Source organism: Salvelinus namaycush, chromosome 22 (genome assembly GCF_016432855.1).
Source record: "Salvelinus namaycush isolate Seneca chromosome 22, SaNama_1.0, whole genome shotgun sequence".
Lineage (NCBI taxonomy): Eukaryota > Metazoa > Chordata > Actinopteri > Salmoniformes > Salmonidae > Salvelinus > Salvelinus namaycush.
Window position 1 is genome coordinate 28517950 of NC_052328.1, and position 12981 is coordinate 28530930.

The following is a 12981-nucleotide window of genomic DNA, read 5'->3' on the forward strand; positions in this document are numbered from 1 at the left end:
ACATCTATGGTGTCCTACGGTCTAGTTTTAACCTAGTACATTATAATTTCAATAGATTGTGTATTCATCGTCATCATAATATTTATTTTGTTACACAGCTCATACATTTAATTTACACTCTAGATCATGATTGGTTACTGGCATTGGACATTTGACTATATACATGAGAGAAATAAGATGAACATGTAAAAATCAAGAGACAAGGTGGAAAGGTGGATGGAACATAACTAATATAACAGATAGTGTATGTGGTGAAAATGAAAACAAACACAGCAGACTGTTTTCAGTAGTTTATTACACTAAAGGATAGAGGGGTCTTTCTGGGGTGGGTTAAGAGGTTTGACAGAAGCATATTGGAGGCAGATAGATGATGTAACACAGGAGAGGGGAGTGTTCTGTCCTTCCAGTAAAAGGACTCAACCAAGGTCTTCTCAGTCAGTCACTATTGTGCTGCTGCCCTCTGCTGGAGAGGAAGTGAAACATTCAGTCACATTCTCCATTGTGACATTTCCACTAGATACAGATCTAGGATCAGTTCCCCCTCCTCCAACCCTAACCTTAATCTTGAGTGGGAAAAATTAAAATCTGACCCAAGATCAGTATCTAGGGGCAAATTCACCCTAAACCCAGGCACAGTCCACACTGTAATGTTATGGACACACACTGATAACAATGAGTTTAGCTGGTCACAATTTGATAACAACATTTTACATGCAGCAAAACAAATACAGTGATAAAGATGTGTGTGGTTAAAGAGTGATGTTTACTACACATACTAATGTGGAGTTGTCTGTATCTTTGTTGAGAGATCAACATCATCTGGTACAACAGACAGAGGAGACACCAACACTGACCTGTGTGGTCACCTGTAGAGCTAGTGAGCTGTAGACCACATTATCATCTGGTTCTGCTGACTACAGAGGAGGAACAGGGAGAGAGGTGAACAGGGACACTTCTGTCATGATGGAGAGTACACTATAAAAACACAGTTCTCAGTGAAATTAAAAGTGTAGACAGTTATAATTGTTATATGTAACATAAAGGTGATATATTAGGCCTACAGCTATAATGGTGACATAACCATGACTATATTAACACTGAGGAAACAATCACCTACTGTTGTTTCTGAAAACATAATACTAGCTGAGGATAATCAGTAGAACAGCTTTACCTTGGTCTGTCCTTTTAGTTGGGCCTTGTGCTGGGGGATGACAGTGCTGTATGTGACATCATCATCAGCTTCAGGAAATGGATCCTGCTGATAGAGACACAAATAACAAAAATTTATTGTTATATTGATATAGCGTACATTTACCTGTTGCTTGTTCCAAGACAGAAAGTGATACTGGAAATACAATTGTCTTCTAAAACAGATGCACATTTGCCAAGGCTATGACGTTTTATGAGTAACAGTCATAATATTGTGTAAGAGCCGAGATGCTTGTAGCCATATGCTGACCTTCTCTGCTGTCCTGAACTGATCAGGCATCACAGTGCTGTACATCACGTCATGGTGGCTCTCTGGGTTTGGCCTCTGAGAAATGGACTGCACAGAAGGTAAACACATGGCTACATGCATTGGAAGAGAACCGGAACTTCAGATGCTCAGCTCACTTCGCTCACCCTAGAGGAGGAGATCAACAATTTCTAGGCCCCGGGGCATGTACTAGTCTGTGGAGACCTAAATGCCAGAATTGGACAAGAACCTGACACCCTCAGCACACAGGTGGACAAACACCTACCTGGAGGTGACATCATTCCCTCCCCCATATGTCCCCCTAGACACAACTACGACAACATAACCAACAAAAATGGGTCACATCTCTTGCAGCTCTGTCGGACAATGGGTATGTACATAGTCAATGGTAGGTTTCGAGGGGACTCCTACGGTAGGGACTCCTATAGCTCATCTCTTGGCAGTAGTGCTGAGACCCCAATCAGATCCCAGCAAAATCACACTCTACTTGAACAGAGCAATGCTCAATCATGAGGCATCAAAGCCAAAGGACCTGAATAATATTAAGAAATGCTACAGATGGAAGGAAGTATTGTGGAAATCTACCATAAAACTATTAGGCAAGACAAATTCAAACCCTTCTCGACAATTTCCTGGACAAAAATACATGACAGAAAAAGAAGGAACAGCACGTCAGAAAACAGCTCAATGTAATTGAAGAATCCATAGAATCTAACCACTTGTGGGAAAATTGGAAAACTCTAAACAAACAGCAACACGAAGAGTTATCTATCCAAAACGGAGATGTTTGGATAAACCACTTCTCCAATCTTTTTGGTTCTATAACAAAGAACAAAGAACAAACAGCAAAAACATATACTCTACATGATCAAATACAAATCTTAGAATCAACTATTAAATACTAGCAGAACCCACTGGATTCTCCAATTACATTAAATGATCTACAGGACAAAATACAAACCCTACAACCAAAAAGGCCCGTGAGGTTGATGGTATCCTAAATGAGAAAAAATCCAAACAGGAAGTGAGAATTATGAGGCTGGTCGATGTTCAACTCATCGCCTATTCAATTCCCTGTAAGATATGGATCTGTTTGCACTTCCTACGCCTTCCACTAGATGTCAACAGTCTGTAGAACGTGGAATGAAGCCTCTACTGTGATGTTGAGCCGGATGGGAGGTGTTTCAGTCATTGGTCTGGCAGAATGCCAGGTCCTGGTCAAGCGCGTTCCAAACGATATCGTCTTGCTTTCCATAACTTCTAGAGACACAAAGGAATTCTCCGGTTGGAACGTTATTGGATAGTTATGATAAGAACATCCTGAAGATTGATTCTCTACTTAGTTTGACCAGTTTATTTGACCTGTTATATAACTTTTTGAAGTTTTCGTCTGAGTTTGCCTGCATCTGCGCGAGCGTTTGGTCATGTGCACTAAACATGCTAGCAAATGTAGCTACTTAGACATAAGTAATGGACATTATCGAACAAAACAACGATTTATTGTGGAACTAGGATTCCTGGGAGTGCATTCTGATGAAGATCATCAAAGGTAAAGGAATATTTATGATGTAATTTCGTATTTCTGTTGACTCCAACATGGCGGAGAAATGTTGTTATATCTGAGCGCCATCTCAGATTATTGCATGGTGTGCTTTTTCTGTAAAGTTTTTTTGAAATCTGACACAGCGGTTGTATTAAGAACAAGTGTATCAACGGCCCGGAGCTTCAGGCGATGGTCCACGGCCCGGAGCTTCCTGCGCCGGTGCCATGGCTGGTGCCTTCCTCTGCGCCCAGTCCTGCTCCATGGCCGGAGCCTTCCTCTGCGCCGGTGCCCAGTCCAGGCACGGCGTCCAGTCCTGCTCCATGGCCGGAGCCTTCCTCTACTCCAGTGGCCAGTCCGTGCACGGCGTTCAGCCCAGCTTCAGGGTCAGATCCGTGGTCTGAGCGGGGGCTACGTCCCGCACCGGAGCCGCCAACGCTAGTTGCCCACCCTAACCCTTCCCATCCAGGTTCAGGTTTTGCGGTCGGAGTCTGCACCTTTGGGGGGGGGGTACTGTCATGCCCTGACCATAGAGAGCCCTTGGGGTTCTCTATGGTGCAATAGGTCAGAGCATGACTAGGTGGTGTTCTAGTCTTGTATTTCTATGTTGGTGTTAGTATGGTTCCCAATTGGAGGCAGCTGATGATCGTTGCCTCTAATTGGGGATCATACTTAGTGTGGTCCTTTTCCCACCTGCGTTTGTGGGATATTGTTTTGTTTTGGTTTAGTGCTATGTGCGCTACGAACTTCACGTTCGTTTATTCTTTGTTGTTTTTTGAAGGTTCACTTTAATAAATATGTGGAACTCTACTCATGCCGCGCCTTGGTCCGCTCATTATGTATACGATGAACGTGACATTACCGTGGGAAATGCATCAACAGCAACCTTGGGAAAATTATCATTAACAGCAGACTCGTACATTGTCTCAGCGAAAACAATGTACTGAGCAAATGTCAAGTTGGCTTTTTACCAAATTACGGTACAACAGACAACGTATTTACCCTGCACACCCTAATCGACAAACAAACAAACCAAAACAAAGGCAAATTCTTCTTCAAATTCTTGTTGGTTTCAAAAAAGCTTTCGAATCAATTTGGCATGAGGGCCTACTGTACAAATTGATGGAAAGTGGTGTTGCGTGAAAAAAATTACATAAAATCCATGTACAAAAAAACACATTTCTTTCCACAGGGCTGGGGGGTGAGACAGGGATGCAGCTTAAGCCCCACCCTCTTCAACATACATATCAACGAATTGGCGAGGGCACTAGAACAGTCTGCAGCACCCAGACTCACCCTACTTGAATCTGAAGTCAAATGTCTACTGTTTGCTGATTATCTGGTGCTTCTGTCCTCAACCACGGAGGGCCTACAGCAGCACACAAGTCTTCTGCACAGATTCTGTCAGACCTGGGCCCTGATAATAAATCTCAGTAAGACAAAAAATAATGGCGTTCCAAAAAAAGTCCAGTTGCCAGGACAACGAATACAAATTCCTTCTTGACACCGTTGCCCAAGAGCACACAAACTATGCATACCTTGGCCTAAAGATCAGCACCACAGTAACTTAACTAATGGGGCGGCAGGGTAGCCTAGTGGTTAGAGCGTTGGGCTAGTAACCGAAAGGTTGCAAGTTCAAATCCCCGAGCTGACAAGGTACAAATCTGTCGTTCTGCCCCTGAACAAGGCAGTTAACCCACTGTTCCCAGGCCGTCATTGAAAATAAGAGTTTGTTCTTAACTGACTTGCCTAGTTAAATAAAATAAAAAATAAAAAGGTTAAATGTAAGTCGCTCTGGATAAGAGCGTCTGCTAAATGACTTAAATGTAAATGTAAACTGTTAACCTCTCTTGGGCACGTGAGACGGTAGCATCCCACCTCTTCAACAGCCAGTGAAACTGCTGGGCGCCAAATTCAAATACAGAAATACTCATTATAAAAATTCAGAAAACAAAACATATTTTACATAGGTTTAAAGATGAACTTCTTGTGAATCCAACCACTGTGTCAGATTTTAAAAATGCTTTACGGCGAAAGCATACATTACGATTATGAGAACATAGCCCACAAGACAAATCATTCCAAACAGTAGCCAACCAGATAGAACAGTTACACAATTTAGAAATAGAGATAAAATTAATCCCTTACCTTTGATGATCTTCATATGGTTGCACTCAGCAGACATTCATCTACTCAATAAATGTTCCTTTTGTTCGATAAAGTCTCTTTATATCCAAAAACCTCCGTTTTGTTCGTTCGTTTTCTTCAGTAATCCACAGGCTAAAACGCAGTCAAAACTGGCAGACAGAAAAATCCAAAATGTATCCGTAAAGTTCATAGAAACATGTCAAACAATGTTTATATTCAAGCCTCAGGTTGTTGTTAGCCTAAATAATCAATAATATTTCAACCGGACAACAACGTCATCAATTTAAAAGGTAAACAAGAAAGGCACTCTCTCGGTCTCGCGCATGAAAAAGCTCTGTGACACTTTAGGGTCCACTCATTCAGACTGCTCTTACTTCCTAATTTTTCAAAATACAAGCCTGAAACAATTTCTAAAGACTGTTGACATCTAGTGGAAGGCATAGAAACTGCAATTTTAGTCCTAAGTCAATGGATACTGTAATGGCATTGAATAGAAAACTACAAAACCAACAAAAAAAACGACTTTCTGAATGGATTTTTCTCAGGTTTTTGCCTGCCAAATCAGTTCTGTTATACTCACAGACACTATTTTAACGGTTCTGGAAACTTTAGAGTGTTTTCTATCCAAATCTACCAGTTATATGCATATCATATCTTCTGGGCCCGAGAAACAGGCCGTTTAACTTCTAGTTCCTCCCAAACCCGGATCCGGGAGCACCCCCATCAGTAAAAAAGCTGACTAGCATAGCCTAGCATAGCGTCACAAGTAAATACTAGCATCTAAATATCATTAAATCACAAGTCCAAGACACCAGATGAAAGATACACATCTTGTGAATCCAGCCATCATTTCTGATTTTTAAAATGTTTTACAGGGAAGACACAATATGTAAATCTATTAGCTAACCACGTTAGCAAAAGACACCACTTTTTTTACTCCACCATTTTTTTACTGCATCAGTAGCTATCACAAATTCGACCAAATAAAGATATAAATAGCCACTAACCAAGAAACAACTTCATCAGATGACAGTCTGATAACATATTTATTGTATAGCATATGTTTTGTTAGAAAAATGTGCATATTTCAGGTATAAATCATAGTTTACCATTGCAGCCACCATCACAACTCTCACCAAAGCAACTAGAATAACTACAGAGACCATCGTGTATTACCTAATTACTCATCATAAAACATTTCTTAAAAATACACAGCGTACAGCAAATGAAAGACACAGATCTTGTGAATCCAGCCAATATTTCAGATTTTCTAAGTGTTTTACAGCGAAAACACAATATAGCATTATATTAGCTTACCACAATAGCCAGAAACACAACACCATTTACCAGCAGCAAAGGTTAGCGATCGTAACAAACAGGCAAAAGATATATAATTTTTGACTAACCTTGATATTCTTCATCAGATGACAGTCCTGTAACATCATATTACACAATGCATATAGGGTTTGTTCGAAAATGTGCATATTTAGCGGCACAAATCGTGGTTATACAATGTGATTAGTGGCCAAAACTTCAAGCAATCTGTCCGGCGCCATCTTGGAGAGGCACCTATTCTAATCGATAAGTAATCATAAACTTGACTAAAAAAATACAGGTTGGACAGCAAATGAAAGATACATTAGTTCTTAATGCAACCGCTGTGTTAGATTTTTAAAATTAACGTTACTGCGCAATACAGCGTGCGCTAAAGCGAGACCGCACCGAAATTCATGGCGGAATTATTATTTGACATTTGTCAACATAAATACGAATTAACAGCATAAAGACTGCTTACTATTTGCCAGAGCTTCCATCAGAATCTTGGGCAAGGTGTCCTTTCTCCAGAACAATCGTCTTTTGGTTGAAAGATGTCCTCTTCTCCTGTAGAAATAGCAGCTAACGATAGCCATCCACTGGAGAGGTGTCCAACTCGTGATAGCGCGTCACAAAGAAATCCCAGAAAATCGCAATAAACTGATATAAACTGCTATAAGTCGGTTTAAATTAACTACCTTATGATGTCTTTAACACCTATAACGAATAAAAACATGACCGGAGATATAGAACTGCTAAAACGAAAGCTTTTGCAGGACGCCATTGTGATGTCCCTCTTGCGCCAGGCGCCCCGTTGAAAAGAACGGTACTTCCATTCCATGAGCTTTTATAGTGCCCCAGATGGTGCAATCCACTCCATTCAAATTCTCACCGCTTACTGACATCTAGAGGAAGGCGTATGCAGTGCATGTAGCCCCATAGCTTACATGGGGACTTATAAACTGACCCTAGAACAGGGACCTCGATTTCAGAAATCTCACTTCCTGACAGGAAATGTGCTGCAGAATGAGTTCTGTTTCACTCAGAGAAATAATTCAAACGGTTTTAGAAACTAGAGAGTGTTTTCTATCCAATAGTAATAATAATATGCATATTGTACGAGCAAGAATTGAGTAAGAGGCAGTTTAATTTGGGAACGAATTTTTACAAAGTCGAAATGGCGCCCCCCTATTGACAAAAGGTTAATTTGGGCATGCATTTCATCCAAAATTCCAAATGCTGGCCCCTACCCTAGAGAAGTTAACGATCTTAGAGACAAGGCAAGAAGGGCTTTCTATGCCATCAAAAGAATTAGACATTAGACATAAAAATGATAAAATTAGACATACCAACTAGGATCTAGCTAAAAGTACTTGAATGCGTTATAGAACCCATTGCCCTTCATGGTTGTAAATTCTGGGGTCTGCTCACCAATCAATAATTCACACAATGGGACTAACATCAGATTGAGACTGCATGCAGAGTTCTGCAAAAATATCTTCTGTGTACAACGTAAAACACCAAATAATGCATGCTGAGCAGAATTAGGCCGATACCTGCTAATTATCAAAATACAGAAAAGAGACGTTAAATTCTACAACTACCTAAACGGAAGCGATTCCCAAACCTTCCATAACAAAGCCATCACCAAAATAAATCTTTGACTATGTACAGACTCAGTGAGCAAAGCCTTGCTATTGAGAAATGCATCTAAAGGCAGACCTGGATCTCAAGACAAGACGGGCTATGTGCATACTGCCCACAAAATGAGATGGAAACTGAGCTGCATTTCCTAACCTCTTGCCAAATGTATGACAATATTAGAGACACATATTTCACTCAGGTTACACAGATCCACAAAGGATTTATTTTGTTTGTTTTGTTTGATAAGCTACCATATCTACTGGGTGAAATACCAGTGTGCCATCACAGAGGCAACATTTGTGACCTGTTGCCACAAGAAAAGCTCAACCTGTGAAGAACAAACACCATTGTAAATACAACCCATATTTTATGTCTATTTATTTTCCATTTTGTACTTTAACTATTTGCACATCGTTACAACACTGTATATAGCCACCACATGACATCTGAAATGTCTTTATTCTTTTGGAACTTCTGTTAATGTAACGTTTACTGTTCATTTACATTGTTTATTTCACTTTTGTTTATTATCTACTTCATTTACTTTGGCAATGCTAACATATGTTTCCAATGCCAATAAAGCACTTGAATTGAATTGAGAGAGAGAGAGAACCCCAGCTCACACTTCAGAGGTGGAGGAGAAAGAGAGAGATAGAGAGAGAAAGAGAGAGAGAGAACCCCAGCTCACTGCAGATATGGAGTGATTGGTACTCGTCCAAGATCTCCACAGACCAAAACCAGGTTTATTCAGTTTGTACCTGCTGTGCTGTTTTTCTGGTGTGGGTCACTGTGCTGTATGTAATGTCCTGCTCAGGGTCAGCAGACTGTAAAGAAATAAATAGCAAAGAGAAACAGGACTTGTCTATTACCACCTAAACCACAGTTTGTTTCCACTGATATGATTCAGTCAGGTGTATATTTAGTGACCTGACAGTATTAACATCATTTTTCAACATCTTGAGTGCTATAAGAGCTTGGGTTCAGTTAGAATATGGGACCTTTTATGTCAACTCATTGATAATCAACTAAAGAGGTAACGAGTCAAATGGTAGATGATCCCAAATCAAGAACAGAAAATCAGATGGATGAAAATAATAAAATTAAATAAGTGTATCCTACCACTGAGTTGTTAGTTGTCTGGTCCTTGGCCTTATTGTCCTCTGGAATAACGAGAGGGAGATATCAACTACTTCTGAGTTTGTTATAGTACAATAATACCTCTGAATGGATTTCTTAAAGACAATTCCTCCAAATATTTTCTGTCATTCAAGATGAATCACAGGCAAGAAATATACTGTTGGTCACGATATCAATACATTTAGTATTTTCTAAACTATTCTCCTTTTTTATATTCACATAAAATGACTACTTACTATGTTTTCTCCACATCTTCCATGTTACTAGGATACCAGCTGTCACCACCACCAACATGCCCAGAGAGATGAGTAGGACTTTCACAGACCTGATGGATTACATATAAGAACTTGAAATAATAATACAATTAAAAAAGATCATTATAAATGGATAATTTGTGAAAAGGTAACAACTTGTATGATAAGTGGAACAATTATTTATCTATTCACATGTGTGGAAGTTACCATGCAAATGAAGAGATGATATGACTATTATTGAGATTATTACTATACAAATAACGTTTATTTTGTGTGTGCAACTTGTCCTTGCAAATGAGTGAGAATAACACAATAATGCTGCTACTTCTCACAAGATGTTCCACCCAAGAGGAAGTGATAACAGTCTCTATATGCATTTAGGGAGGGTGTTTGGTTATCTTTAACTGTTGTAGTGTATGATGGAATTGTAATGTTTCTCTGTGTTCATATTATCTAACAATATGTGGGATAATACAGCTGAAGGAGTGATAATAACCTCTGGTGGACTTCCTCCATGTTCCCCTCAGCTCCTTGACTTGTGTTGTCAGTCTGAACAGGCTCAGCAGTTGGAGAGGCAGAGGGTTGTTGAGAGGTTGGATCTTGGGTTGCTGTGAGGTAAAACAACAATATCATCAATGAAGTTAATGGTAAACCAGATAGTCAGGTTGTATAGCAACATCACATTCATAGTTAATATTACAATCAGTTCCAGATGATGCCAGTGGATAAAACAAAGTGAATCATATTGATCATAAAGTATGTGATTGATCTACTAACATGAGGTCATCTTAGAGGTTCTCTGTGTTGCAGTTGGTTGACTGACAGTGATGTGAACAGGCATCTCTAGTTCTCCCACTCTACACCAATACCAGTCAGTGTTCGCCATCTTCAGTCCACTCATAGTCACTGTTAAGACTGTTCTGTTGTTGGCTTCACTAGTCCGCTTTAATGTCACTGATGTTCCATTTAAAGTCCCAGAATACCCACTCACACCATCACCACCCATCCTGCACCACTTTATATCTCCAGTGTTACTATAGTAACAACGGACAGTGACACTCCCTCCTTCTACTCCAGTCACTTCCTGTTGGTCCACATAGAGTTCTGGAGTACCTGAACACAGAGGTACAGACACCATAGAAAGAACTCAGCAGCAGACCTTTATATCTAGTAGGTGTATGACCTTTATTCTCCAAGTACATTTACACATTGTGTTACTTGGTGATATGGTGCTGCTTGTGATAGACAACGTTGATAGACACAATGCAGACAGTGGACTTTAAACAAAGTTTACACCAACATCTACATATAGAAAACATAAAATAGACATATACCTACATTCCTCAGGTCAACTTGAACAATAATGTTAATACAAGTTACAAGACAAGGAACTAGTTACAAGGAAATGAAACGAGATCACCAGTCATGTAGTTTGTGGAAGCTGGCATTTTCTGAGTGTCTCATCATTACTGAGGACTACCTATTCTACTTTACTGATTTGTAAGAGTTGCAGGGATCTTACCTGGAGTGACAGATAGGTAGAACCATTGTAGCATGCTATCTGATCCTCCATTGATCTCCACAACACACCTGTAAGTATTAGAGTCCTCTGGCTCCAGATCAGTCATGATCACAGTGAAGACTTTCTGGGCGATGTCATCAGAGATTGAGGCCCTATCAGTGCTCTTAGGATGGTCAGTGCGTACTACAGAGGAGCAACGAGTCCAACCATACCCTTTACACCAGTATTTCACATGGTTTATGTAATACTGATCATAGCTACATGGGATGGTGATGGAGCCTCCTGCCTGCACAGACACATGCCTCCCTGTGGACATATCAACACAAAACACATTTAGGTTTGAATACAATAGAATCTGCTCTGCAGAAAACAAAACCCCATTGCTTATGAACTATAAAACAGCTTGTTAATGATTGAGATTTATTACACAGTGTTTACGGTGAATTGACCCACTGGACTTCAGACCTTCATAGAAACATGTTTCACATACCTGCTGAGACTCTGTAGAAGATGATGAAGAGGAGGAGGAAGGAGAGATGGTTAGCCATGTGAGGGTTTGAGTCTGCATGTATTATTAAATGTTATCTGAGCATAAATGTGTGTCAAGGAACAAGGCACCAGCCAGAATGACTCTACTTCCTAGTGTTAACAGACTTCACTGTCTGTAACTCTCTTCCTGCTTCTATTTGTGTGTACATTCCCCCCTCAGTGGCAGGCAGACATTAACTATTGCATAAAATGGACTAATTTAACCCCATAATCATAGTCACTAAAATATATTTCAGCTTTCTCTAAGGGTTTTGGGAACAAGAGTCACTACTACCCTCTTACTTTCTACTGGAACATAGGTCACTAATGATTACAAAGATTTGGTAATTGGGCAACATGCACCATATTTCCATTGGCAAAATTCTATATTTCACTATATAAGAAACTATATGATAAATGTCCTGTATATGCTGAACATTGATAGATTTGAGGGGTCATGTGCTACAGAGATGTAGTGATGGATACTAGACCAAGACCTCCACAGACTCTCTCTTTAAACCAGGTTCAAGGTCCTCCGGACCACAACTTAGTCTGATGTGGTTTTACGTTCAACAAGAACACTCTCTGTCTCTCTCCCTCTTCTATACAGGAAGTGAACCCTGGTCATGTACAGCTCATAACCACAGATGTCCTCCAAGGGAAAGTGTTAAATTTAGCTCAGGAAGCTGCATTAACTCTCAAACTCACAGAGCACAGAGCTCACATCATGTTGTGACAAATTATTTTAAGAACAATAAATAGTCTTTAAAAAAAACTTTTTTTTATTGCTTTCATGCTATTTTCACACATCTGTGTTAACATTTCACAACTTTTAGTACAAAACTTAAAACAAATGCTGTTTTACCAAAACTTTAAGCACATTTTCTATTGACTAAATACAACACACAAAATCACACAGTAACTTTTTCACCAAACCTAATCAGTTTCATCTAGAAATACCTTTCATATAAAGTAATTGCCTTTCACAATACAATGCTCACAATACTTTTCATATTTTTATCTTCTAATTTGTTTAAATACATTTGACCATCACTTAACCTTCCTGTTGTGTTCGTTTCATGTTAATTAATTGTGTTCCCGGTCCAAAATGACTTGCCCATTATAGCTGATTATAAATCCATAATAATACATATATATCACCTAATGTTGTGTTAGATCTTTTTATCAGCTTAAGTTCTTGTGAACATTACAAGTTTTGAACTTATATTTGCTATTTATGGCCTGTAGGCCTCATTGACCTGATCTCATACAACTCGTTTTTGAGTAAAAAAAAGCATAATGTATGGATTCTTTTGACTATAACAAATACTCAGATGAAACATATTGTGCTATTTATCACAGACTACTTTGTGTCAAAGTTTAACAAGGACTCTCTCCTCCTCAACAGTGTCACGAT

General features: G+C 39.5%; 1 protein-coding gene across 2 annotated transcripts; it reads right to left on the reverse strand.

Moving 5' to 3' along the window:
* Window positions 1–329: 329 nt before the first annotated feature.
* LOC120017973 (CMRF35-like molecule 5) lies at window positions 330–11639 on the reverse strand. 2 transcript variants are annotated; one of them, XM_038960933.1, is made up of 9 exons: window positions 11527–11639; window positions 11037–11342; window positions 10011–10122; window positions 9497–9585; window positions 9243–9283; window positions 8882–8947; window positions 1172–1258; window positions 855–914; window positions 330–463 (listed from the first exon to the last, which is right to left on the reverse strand). In XM_038960933.1, exons 1-9 carry the CDS (start codon window positions 11582–11584, stop codon window positions 443–445), a joined length of 840 nt encoding a protein of 279 aa, XP_038816861.1. In that variant the 5' UTR covers window positions 11585–11639; the 3' UTR covers window positions 330–442. The 2 variants fall into 2 exon arrangements, with proteins under 2 accessions (XP_038816861.1, XP_038816860.1); XM_038960932.1 differs by lacking the exon at window positions 8882–8947 and adding an exon at window positions 10292–10627 and having other exon boundaries at window positions 1172–1255.
* Window positions 11640–12981: the final 1342 nt, after the last annotated feature.

Coding starts and splice junctions, on each gene's coding strand:
- LOC120017973 (XM_038960932.1), bottom strand. CDS start 11,584: ATGGCTAACCATCTCTCCTTCCTCCTCCTCTTCATCATCTTCTACAGA. Junction 11,343..11,526: donor CTTCTACAGAGTCTCAGCAG/GTATGTGAAACA, acceptor ATATGTCCACAG/GGAGGCATGTGTCTGTGCAG. Junction 9,586..10,010: donor ATGGAGGAAGTCCACCAGAG/GTTATTATCACT, acceptor GTAATCCATCAG/GTCTGTGAAAGTCCTACTCA.